This window comes from Neoarius graeffei, chromosome 7 (genome assembly GCF_027579695.1).
Source record: "Neoarius graeffei isolate fNeoGra1 chromosome 7, fNeoGra1.pri, whole genome shotgun sequence".
Classification (NCBI taxonomy): domain Eukaryota; kingdom Metazoa; phylum Chordata; class Actinopteri; order Siluriformes; family Ariidae; genus Neoarius; species Neoarius graeffei.
This window is the reverse complement of record NC_083575.1, coordinates 48,459,385-48,483,522: the sequence shown is the minus strand read 5'-3', so window position 1 is coordinate 48,483,522 and position 24,138 is coordinate 48,459,385. Positions and strand designations below refer to the sequence as shown.

The window sequence follows — 24,138 nt, the reverse complement described above, 5'->3', positions numbered from 1 at the left end:
AAACAGACTTGCCCTGCACTGGAGTTCATACTCCTTTATGATCCCTGAGAGATGCTCCTCTCGACTTAGTCCTGCATTGTTTGGATCTAAACCACCATACTGTCAAATCATAGCAAGCACAATTAGAGATTAGATTAGATAAAACTTTATTGATCCCTTTGGGCAGGTGCCCTCAGGGAAATTAAGATTCCAACAGCATCATTACAGATAAACAGAGAAAATAAATAGAGAAAACTTCTAGATAAATTAAAACAAGTTATATACATATACAAATATAAAAAGAATAAGATATGGGGAAGGGGGAGGAAGGAGGGGAGGAAAAAAGGGGGGGGGGGGGGGGCGGCGGCAGAAGAGATATTGCACATTGTCCAATTGTATCTCTAATCACAACCACTACCAATATTTAAGACAAAACAAGATCAAACATTTGAGAGAAACAAGAGAGAAAATTGCTGACCTTGTCCTGCAGCACATGGTCTAGATCCTTCTTTAATTTAGAGATGGTACTTTCTGATTCAGACAGCTTCCCTTTCAGAGCACAATTCTCCTCTTCTAGACGACTGTTCTCCTATAAAGTCAAATTGCCAAATACTTAACCCGACACCACACAGCACAGAAATGTACACCACTCACCATGAGTGAACAGCTTCTAAATGAAGGAAGCCAGAACAGTATGCAAAGAGTCAGAGAGTGAGGATTATATAGCAACACCTTGAGAAATACTGACAGGTTATTTAACCCTTTGATCCAAAACATGGGTCAAAAGTGACCCGGCTGAGTTTTTATTTTCTATATCTTTGCAATAAATTAATTCCATCATTCAGTATTCAAGGTCTTCCTCAATTAACTTGTTTTTGATCATCATACATCCTTATTTTATTTTTTCCTTTCTTACTTTTTGAATAAAAACCCTTTTTGTATCACTACCCTTCTAATGCACAACATGGGTCAAAAACGACCTGCATTAATTTTCCAGGTTATTTCATGTATGGCTGAGTGTTTCTGTGATATACTTTTGAAATAAATTCATTTTGTCATTTACTTTTCCAAATATGCAGTAAATATCTTGTTTTTGTTTAGCACAAATCATCATTTTTATTTTTCCTTTCTTAAGTTATGAACAAGCACAGCTTTTGTAATTCTACATCAAGTTTACACACATGGGTGAGAAACGACCCGCATGCATTTACTACAGCGTTTGGTGGGAACTGTGAATTGTGCTTGTGTCAGACATTTCACAGCTCAGCACAGCGCCCTTTGCCCATCTCATACATGGAAGTAGTGTTTTTCAATTGTTCTAACATTATCTTAGAAAAAAATTGATTATGTTTAGGTTACCTTGAGAGTGAGTAGACTACTTGTCAGAAAGTTACAAGTAATTACTATTAGCTACCTAGCTGTTGACATATTCTACTTTAGTTAGCTAATTTTATTGTAGTTGGCTTAGCTAACTACATAGTTAATAAATAAATAACTGGCCCCATTCACTGCTAAAGTAATTACTTGAAACAAGTTATTATTATTATTATTATTATTATTATTATTATTATATATTAAGACATTTAATTTTAAAATCACACTTGGATGACCCATGTGTAGTAATATAAAAAGTATTTTTGTTCATAAAGTAGGAAAGAAAAAATTAAATTAATGATTTGTGGGAATTAAAAACAAGATATTTAAAGAATACTTGGAATATTCAATCATAAAATAAATTGATTTCAAAAGATAGCGCAAAGAAAAACTCAGTCAGCATGAAATAACCTGGAAAATGAATGCGGGTCATTTTTGACCCATATTGTGCATTAGAAGGGGTGTGCATGTGTTTTGCATCAAAGGGTTAAAAACAAACAAACAAAAACAAACAAACAAACCCAGGACTAAAACCAGCGATTTACAGACCAAATTTAGCTATAATCTTTGTTCACCTTAACAGCAGTAATGGCTTCTTCCTGCAAATTGGCTTCTTGGCTTTGAAGGAGCTCTACTTCCTCCTTCAACTTGTCCCTCTCCTTCTCCACCTGCTGAAGCAGCACCTCATTCTCTTGCTCTGCCTCACTTCTCAAGGCACTTAGCTTTTCACGAAACTCCTGCTCCAGATTCCTAAACCAAACAAGTTTGTTTTTTTTTAATTAAAATGATTTTAAGCTTATATATCATGTATAGAAGCAGCTTACTTGATCTTAGACTCATTAAGTGACTCCATGGTGGCATGGCGGTCATCAATTTCTCTGACCAGCTGTAGGTTACGGCGATCAGTCAATTCCAATTGTGCCTTGGCCTTGTCTCGCTCCTGGCATGCCTGATTTGCCAGTGCTCTAAACAATGGACAGATATAAGAAAAACATTCCATGAGAAAACACCACACTCCTTTATGATGATAAACTTTAATTTATCATCATCTTTATATTGTTCTTGGGTTAGGATGTAGCAGATATTGTCTTCCTGTATTTGGAAGAACAATGTGAAGACAAAGCACTTCATAAAATGTAATGCACTACATGGCCAAAAGTATATGGAGATCTGACCAACCACATCTACTGTATATGTGCTTATTGGGCTTTCCATTAGATTTTGGCTGTGGGAATTTGCCCATTCAGCCAAAGAGTACTGGTGAAGTTGGACAGTCAGCGTACTAATTCATCCAAAACATGTTAAGTGGATTTGAGGTCACAGTTTTGTGCAGGTCATTAGAGTTCTTCCAAACTACCTTAGCATGCCATGTCTTCATGGGGCTCAGTTTGTGCACAGTGGCATTGTCAAGATGGAATAGGTTTGGGCCTCTTGGTTCCAGTGAAGGAAAGTTTAATGCAACAGGACACAAAGACATTCTAGACAAGTCTGGACTTCCAGCTTTGTGACAACAGTTTGGGGAAGGCTCACGGGTGTGATGGTCAAGCATCCACATACTTTTGATGTATATAGTCAGTAATTTTGTTGACCATTGATATAAACGGTCAAATATAGACACAAGTATCAGAAACCTACTGAAGGAACTGGATCTCATCCTTGTAGGAAATAAGTGCAGCCTGGTGGATGCCATTGCCACTGACCAGCAGCTCATTGTCCAAGGCAAGCGCGAGATCAGTCAAGCTCAGCCGGTCTTCCAAAGAGAAATCCAAAGCCTGCATGGGGTTTAAGAAAGCAATGCACTGGAATTACTCTCATAAATGCGTGAAAATTTGTTTTAAAAGTTTTATATGATATTGACCGCATCGCAAATATTGCAGTTACCAATAACAACTGTAACCAAATAGTGAAGGACATTTGACTTAAAACCAAATATTTACTATGAAAATAAAAGATCATGAAAAAACACACACACACACACACACACACACACACACACACACACACACTTGCCCAGTATTTCAGGAAATACAGTGGATAATCAACATCATATTAGCATGCATCAAACAAACAGATCTAATTCCAACTGTCAGGCAAAAATAGAATAGAATGCCTTTATTGTCACTATACCCATGTACAATGAGATTAAAAGCAACTCCAATAACAGTGCAAAATGACCAGGGTTAGTCAAAATTATGTTAATACTAATGGATTATTTTTCTCCTGCAGATAGACGTATGGCATGGGTGACAGATTAAATGGTACTGTTGCTCGCTGGTTTGTGTGTTGAACACAATGGCGAACAGGTTGAGACCGTCCTGTAAATCATCTTGTACATATGATGTATGTTTTGTGAATAAATGGTTTCTACCATTTAAGCGTTAACATAATTTTGACTAACCCTATATAGCCTCATGCTAGTACATAAATATTTAGTAGTCTAGTATAATGAGTTTTTTTGTTTGAACACATACAAAGAAATATCTAGACAAATCCAGTTCTGACCTGAAGGATGTGTCTGCTGTTACGAATTCCTTCCTCAGTCCACAAGGTGATGACACTCTCAGGACTAGTGTAGCCTGAGCCATCGTCCAGCCGAGTGAGCAGTCGCTGACCCACTGTGGCAGAGAGCAACGAGGGTGAGGTGGAGCCCAGAACTCGCTCTTCAAGGTCCTGAGATACAACAGGTAACGACATTATAAAACAGCACAGTTTCACTGGTTCTCACAAAGAATGCAAAGTAAAAACCAGACCACTTAAAAAGAAAAAAAAATGAAATGGAAAAACAGTTTAGTGTATAATTTGTCCCATGTCTCCAAAGAACACTGGACCACTGTCAAGTGTGAGCTGTGGAGTCTCAAATATGAATAACATTGTTTTACATAATCTAAAACATGCTTGGGATGTAAGCTGTAAGCTCTTTAAAATGGCTTGACCTACTTTTTGAACAAATCAAATCAATCATTCATATTACATCCACACCATGAGTGAGTCACACTTTTTTTTTAGTCTTTTCTATCATTTTTTCCATTCGTTTCTAGCTTCATAATTTATTTGGATTCTTATACAAGTTCTGCTTTTAGAAGGATGTTAGATTAAAAATCATTTGCTGCTGATGCCTGGATTAACAAAATCACCTCAGGAAAGCCCAGAATGCTGTCACTGAAAGATTCAGAATCATCTTGAAGTCCCCACGTTATTAAATGCAGTCCAGATACGATCTCTGAAGTGTGATACATTTTACTCATGCTCCACATAACTGTGGTTGCAAAAATCCATTCTTTGTTATGTTCAGAGGGCTACAATCCAGAGAAAGCTCCACCTTCCCATTTAACCTAATTACTTCCAGCATCTGTTAGCCTCAGTTATTTGGCCTGGTGTTGGAGCTGTCTAAACAGTCCTATTTGGCACAGGTAAGTATTTAGCTGCCTATGTTTTCTGCCTGCCTGAAAATTGATCCAAAGTACTGAAAGCATAGAAATAATGCACATTTGTGGCGTTTTAATCACAGATTAATAACATTAAAAGAGCATGTAGAAGTAATTGAAGACCCCCCTGCTGCTGTCAGCACTTCTGCAGTTTAAATATGATCATTTGAAAGCTATATTTACTTAACTAACTCCTAAAGTAAACAGCTTTATGAAATAAGCATGCCGAATGAGGACACGTAACCATTCTCTCAAATTATACATCTAGGACATTGGGTAAAACTGCACTACATAACACAGGCTTTTGCAGGTTGGCTGTTGTACTGACCTGTGGGAAAGAGCACTGGGCAATGAGACGGGCAGGGGTGGATGCAGCTTTGGGTTCAGGCAAGTCTCCATGTATAAACAAACCACTCTGGAACTCAGTAAGACTCACTCTCCCATCCTGGTCCTTATCCAGTTTCCTGAAGAGATTATCTAACTCCTGTATACAAACACAAGCATTAACTCGGCCTAAAAAAGCTAATAGGGAACATTTAAAAACACCGTCTACTTCTTGTAGATATACCAGCCATTACGTTCTTAAGACAGGTGTCATTTTTTTTATATCTGCATTACTCTGACTGTAGCATTGTGAATGGCTTCACATTATAAGACAAACATCATTTGAAGCAAAACTTTTTCATTTCATTATCTCTAGCCGCTTTATCCTGTTCTACAGGGTCGCAGGCAAGCTGGAGCCTATCCCAGCTGACTACGGGCGAAAGGCGGGGTACACCCTGGACAAGTCGCCAGGTCATCACAGGGCTGACACATAGACACAGACGACCATTCACACTCACATTCACACCTACGGTCAATTTAGAGTCACCAGTTGCAAAACTTTTTGCTTTTTTAAAAGCAATATTTCTAGCCAGTTACCAGTTTACACCCAATAGCATGACCACCACTATTCATCATAGGGTGGTCAAGGCTTTTGTATTGTCATTTCAACCATATACAGTTGGTACAGTACACAGTTAAAACAAAACGTTTCTCCAGTACCATGATGCTACATTAAACATCACAAGACTACAAATCTACATAAAACATCAAGTGCATGAGTGCAGCGAGTACAGACATTGCAGACAATAAACTACACACAACATAAAGTGCAAACAACAAGGACAGTGCAAAAACAACAACTAGCACAAACAGATAGTACAGTGCCGACCAGTACCTGTTACTGATAATGTGTGGAAAGTTTGAATGTGCATTTTGAGGTAGCATATGTAAACAAAATAAATAAATATAAACATTGTATATGGGAGAAGCATTGTAAACATTGTAAAAAAAAAAAAAAAGGGATACTGCATTGTTCTTCACTGTGCAAAGACTGCAGTGGGAGTGCTTTGATCAACAGTCTGTGTCTATCAGTCCAGTCCCTTAGAGTTGAAGAGTCTGATGGCATGTGGAAAAAAAATGTTACAAAACCTGGTGGTGAAGGCCCAAATGCTTTGGTTCCTTTTTCCAGATGGCAGAAGGGTGAAGAGATTGTGTGAGGGGTGCTTGGGGAAATACACTTGGGGGAATGCATGAAATGTATTCTGTATACACAAGCTAATAAATACCTGGCATTGGCTCATTTTAGTCTGAACAACGAGGGAACATGGAATCCTACACGTTCATAGAGAAGGGCTATGCTCTTTTGGACTCTTTGCCACAGATTCTTGTGATACTGTAAGGGATTATTCTTGTAAACTCAGAATAACAATGGGGCGAACACACTATTACCTGCATTGAGACCTGGAGCAAGGCCTTTTATGAAGAAGTGACAGGAATATACAGTGGTGCTTGAAAGGTTGTGAACCCTTTAGAATTTTCTATATTTCTGCATAAATATGACCTAAAACAACATCAGATTTTCACACAAGTCCTAAAAGTAGATAAAGAGAACCCAGTTAAATAAATGAGACAAAAATATTATACTTGGTCATATATTTATTGAGGAAAATTATCCAATATTACATATCTGTGAGTGGCAAAAGTATGTGAACCTTTGCTTTTAGTATCTGGTGTGACCCCCTTGTGCAGCAATAACTGCAACTAAACGTTTCCGGTAACTGATGATCAGTCCTGAACACTGGCTTGGAGGAATTTTAGCCCATTCCTCCGTACAGAGCAGCTTCAACTCTGGGATGCTGGTGGGTTTCCTCACATGAACTGCTCGCTTCAGGTCCTTCCACAACATTTCCATTGGATTAAGGTCAGGACTTTGACTTGGCCATTCCAAAACATTAACTTTATTCTTCTTTAACCATTCTTTAATAGAACAACTTGTGTGTTTAGGGTCGTTGTCTTGCTGCATGACCCATCTTCTCTGGAGATTCAGTTCATGGACAGATGTCCTGACATTTTCCTTTAGAATTCGCTGATATAATTCAGAATTCATTGTTCCATCAATGATGGCAAGCCATCCTGGCCCAGATGCAGCAAAACAGGCCCAAACCGTGATACTACCACCACCATGTTTCACAGATGGGATAAGGTTCTTATGCTGGAATGCAGTGATTTCCTTTCTCCAAACATAACGCTTCTCATTTAAACCAAAAAGTTCTATTTTGGTCTCATCCGTCCACAAAACATTTTTCCAATAGCCTTCTGGCTTGTCCACATGATCTTTAGCAAACTGCAGACGAGCAGCAATGTTCTTTTTGGAGAGCAGTGGCTTTCTCCTTGCAACCCTGCCATGCACACCATTGTTGTTCAGTGTTCTTCTGATGGTGGACACATGAACATTAGCCAATGTGAGAGAGGCCTTCAGTTGCTTAGAAGTTACCCTGGGGTCCTTTGTGACCTTGCTGACTTGCTCTTGGAGTGATCTTTGCTGGTCGACCACTCCTGGGGAGGGTAACAATGGTCTTGAATTTCCTCCATTTGTACACAATCTGTCTGACTGTGGATTGGTGGAGTCCAAACTCTTTAGAGATGGTTTTGTAACCTTTTCCAGCCTGATGAGCATCAACAACGCTTTTTCTGAGATCCTCAGAAATCTCCTTTGTTCATGCCACGATACATTTCCACAGACGTGTTGTGAAGATCAGACTTTGATAGGTCCCTGTTCTTTAAATAAAACAGGGTGCCCACTCACACCTGATTGTCATCCCATTGATTGAAAACACCTGACTAATTTCACCTTCAAATTAACTGCTTAATCCTAGAGGTTCACATACTTTTTGCCACTCACAGATATTTAATATTGGATCATTTTCCTCAATAAATAAATGACCAAGTATAATATTTTTGTCTCATTTGTTTAATGGGGTTTTCTTTATCTTCTTTTAGGACTTGTGTGAAAATCTGATAATGTTTTAGGTTATATTTATGTATAAATCTAGAAAATCCTAAAGGGTTCACAAACTTTCAAGCGCCACTGTAATGGCCTTATATGTTGTATGTGATATGGGCAACAATGGCTGGAATCTCAATTTGAGGTATTTTCACTAAGAAATAGGGACAGACCAATATATCAAGAGGCTGATCAGATCGGCTGATAGCAGTGCTTAAAAACCTCATCGGTATCAGCCAAAATGAGGCCGATCAAGGGCCTATAAGGCACCTTTGCTCTGAGTTACACAGCAGGCTAATTAGCCTGAAGGATTCACAACACACATGGCTTTGATGAGCACTGAGCAGAAACGTGTCGCATCTGTCAGCAGGTTTGTGAACCTCAAGTGAAGTTAAATGGTGTTTTATTTATAAACATAAAAGGTTATAATAGATTGGCATTTTGTGCTTATCAAAGAAATACATGAAATGCATGTTTACGAAGAAAACCGAGTGTTTGATGTCTGAGTTAGTAAGCTAGCTGGCATGCTATGGTGTCAGATTTAGGTATGTTGTTACTGTGATAAAAATGCTCACAAGCAAATTATATTATTTCACATGTGTAGATATTAACTGCACTCATGCGACACAAGTCCTCGTGCACCAATTCAACAACAGAGTGTGCAAGCTAAAGCATCATTTGAAGTAGCATGCTAAGCTAGTTGCAATCAAACGACGATGCAAGCTAACCTTAGAGAGCAGGTTCAACAGTGACCTTTATCAGCTCACCAAAGTAGGCAATGTGTTTACACATGTACGTTTACACAACAAAACCAAAACAGCACAAACGGGTTCCATCCCCGACTCGCAACTTTTCCTTTGTCAAGTTCAAGTATATGCACCGCAGCATATTTGTGTGTATGTGTATTCATGTTTCCATGTCTCGCAAGTTCCAACAGATATCTCTCTCTTTATTGGAGTCACTGAAAGCATAATGACCCTGTTTACATTTGGTGTCTCGGGTGATCAGATCACAAGTGGACAGCGCTAAATACAAGTGTAAACGACCACCACGACGCATTCACTCAAACCCCTTGCCGGGGTGGTGTGGAACACATTTGACCAGATATCTTCTGTAGCTAATGGAAACGTGACATTGGCATTAATGCAATCTGAACACAACTGGATATCTTCAAGTTGCATAATAGACACAGGTGGAAATGGCAATGTCTCTTGGCTGTCCACTTGTGATCCAATCGCCCAAGACACATTTTGTTTTTTGTTTTTTGTTCGAACATTGCCATTGAAAGTATTTACGTATGTGAGAATAGTTATGTCTATATGCCTAATTCAGCCAAGTCTGTTGTGTGCATAGGTCAAAATATTTTTTAATGTACATTTAGGCCTGCTTGAGTATTTTTTCCTATCTCACAATATTTCAAGATATTTCTATTTGAATGAATTTTTTTTCAAGGGGTGAGCATCAGCTGATAATATCGGTTGTCGGAAATCACAGACCTATTTTATCATTATCTGTATCTGTGCCAAAAAAATCCTTATTGGTCATGCCCTACTAAGAAGGTAGATCCTGCTTCTCCAAAAAATGAAATCTCTTCCAAGTCAAGGTGTGGCCTGGCCTGGGAATTTCCCCAAAACATAGTGGAAGGAGTGCACACAAACACTTTCTACTGTGATGAAACAAAACCCTTTTTTGAACCAGACAGATTATGCATCCTGGAAATCAGCAGGGTGCATGTAGCCCAAAACATTTTTCCTTTTACAATCACAAGTGGCTGGGTCATCCACTACATTTTAGATTGCTCTGGTTCTGTACTTTCGTATGACTGTACCTCAGATTGTAGATCCTTGAGGCCAATGTGGTCGCATACTAACAACAACTCTTGCTTGTTCAGCGAGCCTCCAGCGCCAACCCCCAGCTCCTTCCAAACCGCTCTCACCTGCCCATCTGTTACTTCTTGGCATGGATCAATGGAGTGCTTCTGACTTCCTGAGCTGTCTGGCTTCCAGCGCTTTAACTGGCCTGAAAAGTTTTAGAAATTTGCAATATTTAATCCCAAGAATATTGGATGAAAATTTTATATTCAATATTCTGCATTAAGTCCCTATTTAATGTTAGCAAATTTCTGATAGTGAACGTGTCAACAGCTTTGTACAAAAGGTCAGATTTTCCACATACTTAATCTTTTGTATTTAAGCATGTGTTCAGATGACACTCTAAATGGATTTCATCTAAAATGGATCATACGGTTTTGCACAAACTTGTAGAGTCCATGCCAGCCTGAGTGCACAGTAACAGTAAATCAAATGAAGTACATCCATCCATTATCTGTAGCTGCTTATCCTGTACAGGGTCGCAGGCAAGCTGGAGCCTATCCCAGCTGACTATGGGTGAGAGGTGGGGTACACCCTGTACAAGTCACCAGGTCATCGCAGGGCTAACACATAGAGACAAACAACCATTCATACACACATTCACACCCACCGTCAATTTAGAGCCACCAATTAGCCGACCCTGCATGTCTTTGGACTGTGGGGGAAACTGGAACACCTGGAGGAAACCCATGCAGACCTGGGGAGAACATGCAAACTCCACACAAAAAGGCCCTCATCAGCCGCTGGGCTCGAACCCAGGACCTTCTTGCTGTGAGGCAACAGTGCTAACCACTACACCACTGTGCCGCCCTCAAAGGAAGTTCTATTTTAGGACTAGTTGGTACAATCCCTTGCAGAGTGCGTCTACCTGAGCTAACACTGGTGGGGACGGGTGTGCAAACTGAGGGTCTCCAGGTGGGTGCTGTAATAGTATTTGGGTGGAGTGTGGAGGAATAAAGCACCCTCCTTCTTAGGTGTGTCAATGATAGGCCCACAACACTTCCATAGTGCTCATTGGCAACATCTGGCATCCCAGGTGTGCCCCCCTCTGCTTTAACTCTCACTATTCACCCTAATGGAGCAGCTGTTATTTGGGGGCCCAGGTGATGTCTCTCCTCTTAATCCAGGCTGGCCTGTTCGGTGGCACTGGAAAGGGCTTTGATGGCTTGCCATTGGGCTTGACCTCTGACTCCCATGTCCTTAAGCAGCCTGGTGGTTGACTTACCAACAAAACCTCTGCAGCCAACCTCAACTGGGCAAACCCTAGCCTTCCAGCCACATTGCTCAGCATTGACTGCCAGCTCGGCATGCTTCAAGCTTTTGTGCTCATATGCCTCCTCCACAGCATCCTCCCAGGGCACGGTCAGCTCTGTTATGTAAACTGAGCAAAGTGAAGAGGACCAAAGCACAAGGTCTGGTCTGAGATTTGTTGTGGTGATCTCAGCTGGGAAGCAGAGCTGCTGGTTCAAGTCCACCGATAGCTTCCAGTCTCGCATCCCACCTAGCTGGCCAATGTGTGGCTTGGATGTATGGGCTTTGTTATGCTTCGCTCCTGCACTGACAAATTTTATTGCAGATGAGTGATAGGCTGATGAAGGAGGAGGCAGGGCATTGATGGATGTCCGCCTGGTCTCCAGTATTGATGCAAGGCACTTCAGCACCTGGTTGTGTCACCAGGTGTCACGGCCTTGCTTCAGGCTTGTTTTGCAGCGCACCAGGATGTGCTTCAACTTGGCCGGAGACTGACAGAGAGGGCACGTAGGGTCTTCTCCGTACCACTGGTTGAGGTTGATTGAAGATGGCAGGACATCATAGGTGGCTTGTATGACAAAGCTGGTTTGATGTGCTTCCATGTTCCACAGATCCCGCCAAGAGAATTTTTTCTTCTCAACCCCCTCCCATCGCATCCACTGCCCCTGCTTTGCTTAAGAAGTGGCCTTTGCGCACCTCATTGCTTGTTTTTAGCAGCATACCTCCTCGACTACGAGACCTCGGCACTGTGATGGTGTTGCTTTGTGCCAGAATAGATTGCTCTCTCCAATGCCTCCTCTCCCTTGCTGCATATGACCAATGATGTCCTGATGCTTAAGGAATGACTTTGCCTGCTGTGTAGCTAGTGATGGGGTCCACTTTCTTCCAGTTGCCAGAATGGGAACTGTTCGGGTGACACATGGATCATGGGATTCTGTCCGTGTCATTTCCAGCCTAATTTTGGAGCACTTGTATTCCTCTGTTAGACTAGACACTGGAAGTTCAAGAATACCTTTCCCATACAGGCCTGTGCTGGCAATGCACCTGGGGAGACCAAGCCATTTTTTTCGCAAATGAACTAACCAGCCTCTCCAGTTTTCCAACCTTGGAGATTGAGATCTCATAGATGGTCAAGGGCCACATCAGCTGGGGGAGGAGACTGAACTGAAAGCACCAGAGCTTCAACCTGCCCCGTAGGAAGGACCTGTCGATGCTCTCCAGGCCACTGATGGTGTCCTGCCTAATCTGGTCTGCTTGGTCTATATCTTTGAGGGTTGCGTCGTACCAGCATCCAAGACTCTTAACAGGTTTCTCTAACACCACTGGTATGGGCTCCTTGCCAATGTAAAAACGTTGCTCGAACAACTTCCCTTTGATGACTGATATGCTCTTGGATTTGCTTGGATTTATTTTCATTATAGCCCACTTCATGTTCTCTTGGAGCTTCCTCAGTAGTCGCCTAGTACAGGGCTTGGTTGTTGTAAGTATGGTCATATCATCCATATATGCCTTGATAGGAGGGAGTCGGAGACCAGGTTTGAGCTGCTCTCCTCCTACCACCCACCGAGAGGCCCAGATGATGGCCTCCATGGCCATGGTGAAAGCTAGCGGGGAGATGGTGCATTCTACCATGTTGCCAATTTCCAGACGCTGCCATACTGTAGTGAGTTCATCAGTTATAAGGCAAAGCTGTATGTTCTGGAAATAGGATTTTACTAGGGCTGTGATGGGCTCTGGGACACTAAAGTAACTGAAAGCAGACCAAAGGAGATTGTGAGGGACTGAGCCAAAGGCATTGGCGAGGTCCAGGAACACAACATGGAGGTCTCTTCCATCCTTCTTGGTGGCTTGGATTTGATGCCAGATCATGTTTGCATGCTCCAAACACCCAGAGAAGCCTGGGATCCCCACCTTCTGAACAGACATGTCGATGTAGCGGTTCTTCTCTAGGTAGGCTGTCAGCCTGTGAGCCAAAATGCTGAAGAAAACCTTCCCTTCAATGTTCAAAAGACTGATGTGGCAAAACTGGCTGATATCAGCAGAGTCCTTTTCCTTTGGATTTAGGACACCCCCTGCCCTCCTCCAGGCTGTTGGTATTACGTGTTTCTGCCACACCATCCTCATCACTCTCCACAGGAACCGTAAAACATCTGAAGCATTCTTGTAAAGCCTGTATGGAACTCCATTGGGCCTAGGGGAGGATGCAGCTCTTGACCGACGTACAGTTGTTACCACCTCACTCCACTTGGGAGGGCTGATGTCTAGCTGATGTTCAGGGGAAGGTATTGGTGGCATGTCGGGTGGGAGGATGGTCTGCTCGCAATGCTGGCTGTCCATGTGGATTTCTTTAAGGTGAGCCTCGAGGTCTTTTTTTTGATGTTGCAAGTTTGCCACTTTTCTCCTTTGTGAACAGACTTTTCACAAACCTGAATGGGTCTCTGAAGAAGTTTGATCTGGCCTGATTCTTCTTTCTATGCCTCTTTCTCAGGTTCTCTGCTCTCCTCAAGGATGACAACCGGTTCTTGATTTCTGCCTGCAGCAGGCTTATTCCCTCCTTCTCCTCTTCTGCAGCTTTCCTCCACTGTTTCTTTACCCGTCTTCTCTCTTTGATCAGCTGCTCTATTTCTTGCTGTCTCCTGGATTTGACTGGGATGGGTGTTGGTATATTCCTCTTTTCTACAACTCCAAAACACTCAGCTCCATAGCTGTAGATGACTTCTCCCATTCTCTCCAGCTTTTTTGTTGACGTACCCCTCAGCTGTCCCAGCAATTTGCTGAGGTCTTTGTTAATCGTCTCCCACTCATTCTTTTCACGGGATTTGGGCCACTTGACTAGCGGCCTTCGCCCCTGGGTCTTAGTTTTGATTGCAGGCTGTGGTGGGCCAGGCTCGCAACTCTCTGTTGTGCTTGATTCCACCTCTTCCTTGAGGACAGGGGTATTGATGTCCTGCAGACTTTGGTTTTCCTCCTGCTGCTGAACTTCACTTGACTGTTGCTTCATAAGAAGTAACGGTCAATGCAAGGTCCCTGACCCACTGCCTTCAAACACCTTTTCCTGCCTAGGTGGATTCTCAGGCCTATAGAGGATGTTACTTTGGCCCAACCACAGCTGTAAATCTGGAGCTTGATTCCTGGAGCTGGTGTTGTAGTCTCATGTATAGCGCTGGTCATCATTCTCGTTGTCTGTTTCATTCCAGGGTCAGTTGCCATGCTGTCTGCCGAAGAGTCATCTTTCGCCCCTGCTCTCGCTGACTCTGGGGGTATCTTCTTCTTTGAATTTTCCGTAGCCATGGGTGGGTGGAACCTATACGCTTATAGCACCAGGTTCCTCCTACCATAGGTAGCTAGCCTACGGCAGGCCCATTGGGGTCTTTCCCTCCTGCCAGCTGTCTTTCCAGGCTGTCACCAGGTCTTTCCCTAGTTGCCAGTTGCTCTTTTCACAACAGTCATCGGGTGAATCCAGATTATCAGTTCTATTTTAGGACTAGTTGGTACAATCCCTTGCAGAGTGTGTCTACCTGAGCTAACACTGGTGGGGACAGGCGTGCAAACTGAGGGTCTCCAGATGGGTGCCCTAATGGTATTTGGGTGGAGTGTGGAGGAATAAAGCTTAATTGGGTCATCAGGTGGGCACCCTCCTTCTTAGGTGTTTCAATGATAGGCCCACAACACCTCCATCTAATTGGTACATACTGTACCAAATAGATGACTTGAAACCACGTGATCAAAATGTGCTACATCATGAGCGTCCGCCATGATGGTGGATATACAAAGCAACTAGGATGGCAGCTGCTGAAAGCGTGTCTGTAAACAATGCTGAATTTTCTCAGTATTACCAAGATTCGAACGGTCGAGCAAAGATTTGATACAAAGAGAAGACAGATATGTGTGGTTTTGACCCATATTATTTAAAAAAGTCAGACTTTTCTGAAGATAAGATGTGTCTACCGACCATCGAGTACCCAGATATCGCATTCTATCTGGTTTGGCTGCCGAAGAATCAAGTCCGACCATAGACAAAACATAGCCCATTTTCTGAGTGGGTGCCCAGTCTGGATTGTTTCTATTATATAATTTTGTTGGTGCTCCTAGAAGCGAAATGGTAATACACGTGTTAAATTATAACAACGACTGAGTGAACCATGACAAGTGAACGCTCATTTTATAGCAAAATTCTAGCAAGACGAAATAAAATTTTTCCATGATATTATCGAGAAAGCTTTTGAATCTCACCTGTGAGAAAATGATTACTGCAAACATGAGCTGTTTTGGTTTTAGCCTCTGTTAGATCAGCCCTGCTGATGTTGTTCAGCTGTGCTCGTCTCCTCTCTGTACTAAGCCTCAGAGTTTCCTCACCCTCTTTCGGAATCACGTACGGAATTCTAAAAAATCGGAATGTGCAATGGTCACGAGTACTGTTGTGACCACAACCATATACAGCACAAAGATATGGCATAGCTAAAAGAATACTTAAAGCAGTGGAAAAACAAAGAGAGTTGCGCAAGCGTGACTATGTTTTGTATGGAATGTCGCTTGACCCTGCATTTGTATATCCACCAACATGGCTGACATCCGGGTTTCTATTTTGTTTTGTCATTTGCAAGTCAAGGATACTAAAAAACTCTGAAATTCATGTAAATATTTCAAAGAGTCTACTTTTCACTCAAGTTGTTGTCAATAATATAATTTGTAATAAAAATTGTTGTATTAATTTAAAAAAATACAAAATAAAAGCATTTTCACTTGTGGCCTCAGACCTTTGGACCTCACTGTACACAGTGATTTAAATTTCGAATTTGGTTCACAGATAAAAATAGACGAATATACTGAGACAGTTGTACAAGCCTACAGAGTAACCACAAAAATTACCTTGTGCCTCAAAATGAAGTGAGTGTTGATTGGCATTTTGTTGTTCCCTGCTTGTTTCCTTGTTGTTCCCTGTGTCTTCATCAGACTTCAGACTCTAAAAATATGTATGTAACAGTTCAGTAGCCATTCTCTCATACTAAAGTTTATCAAAATCATCACTGCTGTATTAAACAAACATGTTGGTGGCACTACATCTATATGTGTCTCTTCTGAATATAAAAAGTTAAGAAATGTTTCTATAATATAAAAATAGGAAAGATAGCAGCAGCATGGATTAATCCTGTCATGGCAGAGTGAAATATGGCCATGAGGAATTCCAAACTGCCAACATTACTTGTGCTACAGTGAGCAGGAATAACTCTGAGACGGCAGAATTGAGACGTGTCTCTTGTCTTTATCATGCAGTCCCAGCAACCTCACTTATAGTTTTGTTCCTGACTATGGATCCAGTGGAATTAGTGGATTCGTGTCCAAATAATGTAGGCCTTTCTCTTAACATGGAGAACATTTCAGTGTGTCGTACGCTTTATGTTACATACACTATATGGCCAAAAGTTTGCAAATACACGACCATCACATTCATACAGTAGCAGTCAAAAGTTTGGACACACCTAATCATTCATCGGCTTTTCTGTATTTTGATTATTTTCTCCATTGTAGAACAATATTGAAGACATCAAAACAACGTATGGAACATTGTAACACTCTTGCAGGTTATGGAATTAGGAACTGAGAGACAGGCTTGACAACTCAAGGTGCGTTTTATTTGTTCTTTGATTTCACTTTTCAGTGACTTTAGTTTTGTTTATTTCTCAGACACGCATGCACAAACACATCCCCCCCCCCCAAATTTGTCCCTCTGAGTTACATGTCAGTCCTGGGATCGAGATGCTGACCTCTTCTGCTCCTCGGACCTGCCTGATCCATCCTGGTGCCCTGTGTCTGGTTGGAGTCCCATCGCATCGCTCCTGTGGAGGGCAGCCCCATGTGGACAGTTGGGGGTCGCGCCTGGAGGAGCTGACTTAAACGTAAAGCTGACTTTATGTTAGGACTGTTAATGTTATAGTCATGTTGTCTGTTGTTGCCCGAATGGGGATGGGTTCCTCTCTTGGGTCTGGTTCCTCTCGAGGTTTCTTCCTCGTGTCGGCTGGGGGGGGGGTTCCTTGCCGCCGTCGCCACAGGCGTGCTCATTGGGGATAGATTAGGGATAAAATTAGCTCATATTTTAAGTCGTTCAAATTCTGTAAAGCTGCTTTGCGACAATGTTTATTGTTAAAAGCGCTATACAAATAAACTTGACTGACTGACTGACTGACTAGCTCAGCTCTCTCTTTCTGATTACTGGCTTCTCTCTCTCTGAAAGTACACAAAAAACACACAAACGTAACTTGCCAGTAATCAAACACAGGTGAAACTCATCACGTGTTACCTGCCGGTTCTACCTGACTCCTCACTACCCACAGCTGATGCTCAGCCACGCCCCCAATACCACAAGCGTATATGGAATTATGTGGTCAACAAAAAGTGTTAGGTAGTCACCTGGAATGCTTTTCAATGAACATGTGTGCCTCATCAAAAGTTAATTAATAGAATTTCTTGCCTTCTTAAATGCATTTAAGATCAAACAGAAAATAGTAAACAATAAAAATACAGTAAATAGCTCTAATCCACAACAGTAGTAATCCATATTATGTCAAGAACTGCTCAACTAAGTAAAGAGAAATGACAGTCCATCATTAAGACATGAAGTGTCTTAATTAATAAAAATAAAGAAAAAACATTGAATTAGAAGGTGTGTCCAAACTTTTGACTGGTACTGTATGTGCTTTTTGTACATCTTTTTGGAATATGAATTCCATTAAGGATCAAGTCCCCCTTTGCTCCTCTTCTGGGAAGGCTTTCCACTAGATTTTGGAGCATGGCTGTGGGGACTTGCACAATCAGCCACAAGAGCATTAGTGAGATAAAGCACTGATATAGGGTGAGGAGGCCTGGGGGTGCAGACTGTCAGGGCTCTGTGCAGGCCACTCAAGCTCTTCCAGTCCAATCATGGCAAACCATTTCTTCCTGGAACTCACTTTGTGGACAAGGGCATTATCATGCTGGAAAAGGCTTGGGCCTCTTAGTTCCACTGAAGGAAAACTGTAATGCTATGGCACACAAAAGAATCCCATCCATTTATGTTCTTCCACCTTTGTGGCAACAGTTTGGTGAAGAACCACATATGTGTGATGGTCAGACGTCTGCAACCTTTTGACTGCAAACATTTGGCCAAGTAAATATACTGTACACGCAACCCCAGTAACAAACAATTCAGCACATTTTCTGAGACAGTAAATAAGATAGCGGCACGTATGGACGCAGCGGCCCCTCTCTCTCTGTGTTTAGTGTTTAAAAGTGCATGCTCTAGTGTATGTCTGCGTGCTTTATGTCTACATACATGTGCGAGTAGTGCACTGATAATGTCGGTCACAAGATATTGTCGCCACTGCCTTGTAGCTATAGGAAATATGACCAAACATCTCGTCTTGAACCAGAAAGTCATTGAGGAACTTCGAGGCCTGGATCTTCTCCGCTGGACTACAACATCACCGGACTCGCCTGCTGTGTCTCACCCAGAGAGGAGGCGCCGGAAGCGGTGTGAGAGGAAACAGAAGCATGGCAAGCACGGAGGTATTTGTGCTAGGCTAGCTGCTAGCCCACACAGACCCGCGATACCATCCCTCATTCTGGCCAATGTACGCTCACTAGACAACAAAATAGATCACACAGAACTCATGCGATCTGTGCTACGTGATGCGAGGGATTGCTGTATTTTCATCTTTACAGAATCCTGGCTGAATAACAACATCCTGGACTCTGCTATCCAGCTAGCTGGGCTAACATGCTACCGCACTGACTGAGCCTTTATGGAAGGAGGCAAGACTCACGGCGGGGGAGTGTGTATTTACATCAGCAATGCTTGGTGTCGGAATGCTACTGTTGTGCACAAACACTGTTCTCCGCTGATGGAGTTTATCATCAAGTGCCGACCCTTCTACCTACCGAGGGAGTTTACATCGATTCTGCTTATCACTGTTTACATCCCTCCCACCGCTAACACCATTAGGAGCGAGGCACTCAATGAACTCTACCAGGCCATCAGTAAACAACAGACAGCACATCCAGACGGATTCCTCATCACAGCAGGCGACTTCAATCACGCAGATTTAAAGGTTTTACTGCCCAAATTACATCAGCATGTGGACTTTCCAACAAGAGGTACAACTTACTGGACTTGGTGTACACAACTCGCAAAGGAGCTTACAAGGCCTCCCCCACCTGGGTCTCTCTGATCACATTACCATCATGCTGAGACCTGCGAGTCTGCGACCCAGAGTGAGAGCCATCAGACCAACACAAAAGGAGGTACATGTGTGGGCAGAGGGGGCCTCCGATGCTCTGAAAGACTGTTTTAGCACTACACACTGAGACATTTTCAAAGAAGCAGCCACTTACAACAACCACATAGACAGAGGAATACACTGAGGCCGTCACATTATACATCGCAAAATGCACTGATGATGTCACTCACTGCAAAACCATCACTGTTCGTGCTAACCAGAAGCCTTGGCTGACAGGAGAGGTTCGCAGGCTCCTGCGGGCTCGAGACGCAGCCTTTAGGGCCGGTGACACCACAGGTCTAACAACAGCCAGAGCCAACCTGTCCCGTGGCATCATGGAGGCAAAACATCAGTACAGCAATAAAATATCTGGACACTTCAGCAACACCAGAGATGCACAGTCTCTCTGGCATGGCATTCAAACTCTCACAAACTACAAACCCCCACCACGGACTTGTGAGAGTGACATCACATTGCCTAAATGACTTCTTTGGACGCTTTGAAACACAAAACAACACACCAGCACAGAAGACCACTCCTCCCCCGGATGAACAGGCCGTATGTCTGGATCCAGCCAACGTGGAGAGGACCCTCTCCAGGATCAACCCACGTAAGGCAGCTGGACCAGACAACATACCTGGTCGTGTTCTGAAGGACTGTGCCATGAAGCTCAGGGATGTCCTCGCTGACATCTTTAACATCTCCCTGAACCAAGCTGTTGTCCCCACGTGTTTCAAAGCTACAACCATAATACCAGTGCCAAAGAAGCACCTCCCATCTAACTATAACGACTATCGGCCCATAGCACTGACTTCCATCATCATGAAGTGCTTTGAGCGACTGGTCATGCAGAACATCAAGTCCAGAAAAAAAAAAAAAACGGAAAAAGGAAAGTGAAAAGTACAAAAAGGAAAGCGACAGTACAATAAAAATGAAGAGGATACTGGAAAATTATTTGTAGAAAAAAGTTTAAAAAGATTAGTAATTAACGCCAACACTCGTGGAAAAAAAGGACTTGGCGCAAACAACTCAGGAACCAGGAAGTGCGTAGCACAGAACGCGCAAACAACTCAGGAACACTCATGCCTGTTCATTGTGAATTGAGAATATCCGACAAAAAATTCAAACTACTAATTTAAGGTCAGACAATGAAAGTGACATTGTAGTTAACCATATAACTCTATCAGATCATCAATTAGAATGTTTTACTCCCCTTAAAGAAACTGAATTACTTTCATTAATCTCGGCATCAAAAGCCTCAACTTGTGTACTAGATCCCTTACCTACACATCTATTCAAACAGATAATACCTGAAGTAATTGAACCGCTTCTAAAAATAATAAATTCTTGTCTCACGATTGGCTATGTACCCAAATCCTTTAAACTAGCAGTTATCAAACCCCTGATTAAAAAACCTGACCTTGATCCCTGTCAGCTGTCCAATTATAGGCCAATATCAAACCTCCCCTTTATCTCCAAGATCCTTGAAAAAGCTGTGGCACAGCAGTTATACTCATATTTATGTAGGAATAACATCCATGAAATGTATCAGTCAGGATTTAGACCTAATCACAGCACAGAAACAGCTTTGGTTAAAGTAGTAAACGACCTACTGTTGGCGTCTGATCAGGGCTGTGTCTCGCTGCTTGTGTTGCTTGACCTTAGTGCAGCATTTGATACCATTGATCATTCCATTCTTCTGGATAGACTAGAAAATGTTGTGGGAGTTAAGGGAACGGCCCTCTCCTGGCTCAGCTCTTATTTAACTGATCGTTATCAGTATGTTGATATAAATGGTGATATTTCTAGACATACTGAGGTAAAGTTTGGTGTTCCACAAGGTTCTGTCTTGGGTCCACTGCTTTTTTCTCTATATACGTTACCTCTGGGTGATATTATTCGTAAACATTGTATTAGTTTCCACTGTTATGCTGATAACACACAGTTGTATGTTTCTGCAAAATCTGATGAGAGACACCAGCTTTATAGAATTGAGGAATGTGTTAAGGACATTAGACACTGGATGCTTATTAATTTCCTTCTGCTTAACTCTGACAAGACTGAAGTACTTGTACTAGGACCACATACAGCTAGAAGTAAGTTTTCTGATTACACAGTGACTCTGGATGGCCTTTCTGTTTCTTCACGTGCAGCAGTAAAAGACCTCGGGGTGATTATTGACCCCAGTCTTTCATTCGAAACTCACACTGATAACATTACCCGGATAGCTTTCTTTCATCTCAGAAACATTGGTAAGATAAGAAATTTAATGTCACGACATGATGCGGAAAAACTAGTTCATGCTTTTGTTACCTCCAGGTTGGATTATTGTAATGCCTTACTGTCTGGATGTTCCAATAAGTGCATAAACAAGCTCCAGTTACAACCCCGATTCCAAAAAAGTTGGGACAAAGTACAAATTGTAAATAAAAACGGAATGCAATGATGTGGAAGTTTCAAAATTCCATATTTTATTCAGAATAGAACATAGATGGCATATCAAATGTTTAAACTGAGAAAATTTATCATTTAAAGAGAAAAATTAGGTGATTTTAAATTTCATGACATCACATCTCAAAAAAGTTGGGACAAGGCCATGTTTACCACTGTGAGACATCCCCTTTTCTCTTTACAACAGTCTGTAAACGTCTGGGGACTGAGGAGACAAGTTGCTCAAGTTTAGGGATAGGAATGTTAACCCATTCTTATCTAATGTAGGATTCTAGTTGCTCAACTGTCTTAGGTCTTTTTTGTCCTATCTTCCATTTTATGATACGCCAAATGTTTTCTATGGGTGAAAGATCTGGACTGCAGGCTGGCCAGTTCAGTACCCAGACCCTTCTTCTACGCAGCCATGATGCTGTAATTGATGCAGTATGTGGTTTGGCATTGTCATGTTGGAAAATGCAAGGTCTTCCCTGAAAGAGACGTCGTCTGGATGGGAGCATATGTTGCTCTAGAACCTGGATATACCTTTCAGCATTGATGGTGTCTTTCCAGATGTGTAAACTGCCCATGCCACACGCACTAATGCAACTCCATACCATCAAAGATGCAGGCTTCTGAACTGAGCGCTGATAACAACTTGGGTCATCCTTCTCCTCTTTAGTCCGAATGACACGGCGTCCCTGATTTCCATAAAGAACTTCAAATTTTGATTCGTCTGACCACAGAACAGTTTTCCACTTTGCCACAGTCCATTTTAAATGAGCCTTGGCCCAGAGAAGACATCTGCGCTTCTGGATCATGTTTAGATACAGTTTCTCCTTTGAACTATAGAGTTTTAGCTGGCAACGGCGGATGGCACGGTGAATTGTGTTCACCGATAATGTTCTCTGGAATTATTCCTGAGCCCATTTTGTGATTTCCAATACAGAAGCGTGCCTGTATGTGATGCAGTGCCATCTAAGGGCCCGAAGATCACGGGCACCCAGTATGGTTTTCCGGCCTTGACCCTTACACACACAGATTCTTCCAGATTCTCTGAATCTTTTGATGATATTATGCACTGTAGATGATGATATGTTCAAACTCTTTGCAATTTTACACTGTCGAACTCCTTTCTGATATTGCTCCACTATTTGTCGGCACAGAATTAGGGGGATTGGTGATCCTCTTCCCATCTTTACTCCTGAGAGCCACTGCCACTCCAAGATGCTCTTTTTATACCCAGTCATGTTAATGACCTATTGCGTTGCAATTTGGTCCTCCAGCTGTTCCTTTTTTGTACCTTTAACTTTTCCAGCCTCTTATTGCCCCTGTCCCAACTTTTTTGAGATGTGTTGCTGTCATGAAATTTCAAATGAGCCAATATTTGGCATGAAATTTCAAAATGTCTCACTTTCGACATTGGATATGTTGTCTATGTTCTATTGTGAATACAATATCAGTTTTTGAGATTTGTAAATTATTGCATTCCGTTTTTATTTACAATTTGTACTTTGTCCCAACTTTTTTGGAATTGGGGTTGTAGTTCAAAATGCAGCAGCAAGAGTCCTTACTAGAACTAGAAAATATGACCACATCACCCCTGCCTTATCCACACTGCATTGGCTCCCAATCAAATTTTGTATTGATTATAAAATACTACTATTGACCTTTAAAGCACTAAATGGTCTTGCACCACAGTACCTGAGTGAACTTCTGGTCCTCTATGACCCGCCACGCCTACTTAGATCAAAAGGTGCAGGCTATCTGCTGGTACCGCGTATAGTGAAGGCTACATCAGGGGGCAGAGCCTTTTCTTACAAAGCCCCACAGTTATGGAACAGCCTTCCAAGTAATGTTCGTGAATCAGACACAGTCTCAGTGAGTGCGTTTACATGCACATCCAAATCGAGCTGCTGTCGGTAATCGAGCTAAGGGTCCCAGCAGGGGTGCCAGAGAAATCCAATCCTACATGCACACAAGGAAATCGAGCTATTGTGTGAGGTACATTTTGCACCCGAGCCACAGGTGGCGCTACACGCCCCATCGTGTTGGTACACTTCCGGTTGTCGTCATGAAGAAGAGCTATTCAAGAGTATAAACAAAGTTATCAGTTCCGTGTTCACAAGAAGAGTGTTTGTATGTACGAACAGAAGTGTTCCTAATAAAATGGCCACTAAGTTGAAGTTGATCTGTAACGGTGAACATATTAACTGTTAGCCTGCTAACAT

General features: G+C 42.2%; 1 protein-coding gene across 5 annotated transcripts in view; it reads right to left on the bottom strand.

Moving 5' to 3' along the window:
• Positions 1-24,138, bottom strand: part of ninl (ninein-like) — a 63,219-nt gene that overhangs the window by 21,995 nt on the left and 17,086 nt on the right. For 4 of the 5 annotated variants that reach the window (XM_060925852.1, XM_060925855.1, XM_060925854.1 and 1 more), the window contains exons 5-13: positions 16,098-16,191; positions 9,935-10,125; positions 5,107-5,262; positions 3,856-4,023; positions 2,989-3,125; positions 2,178-2,318; positions 1,929-2,103; positions 458-568; positions 13-99 (exon numbers count right to left, since the gene is read on the bottom strand). In XM_060925852.1, coding sequence (XP_060781835.1) covers positions 13-99; positions 458-568; positions 1,929-2,103; positions 2,178-2,318; positions 2,989-3,125; positions 3,856-4,023; positions 5,107-5,262; positions 9,935-10,125; positions 16,098-16,191 — 1,260 coding nt within the window. Of the gene's footprint in view, positions 1-12; positions 100-457; positions 569-1,928; positions 2,104-2,177; positions 2,319-2,988; positions 3,126-3,855; positions 4,024-5,106; positions 5,263-9,934; positions 10,126-15,461; positions 15,611-16,097; positions 16,192-16,993; positions 17,151-24,138 lie in introns of those variants that run through there. The other variant, XM_060925856.1, reaches the window with a different exon arrangement.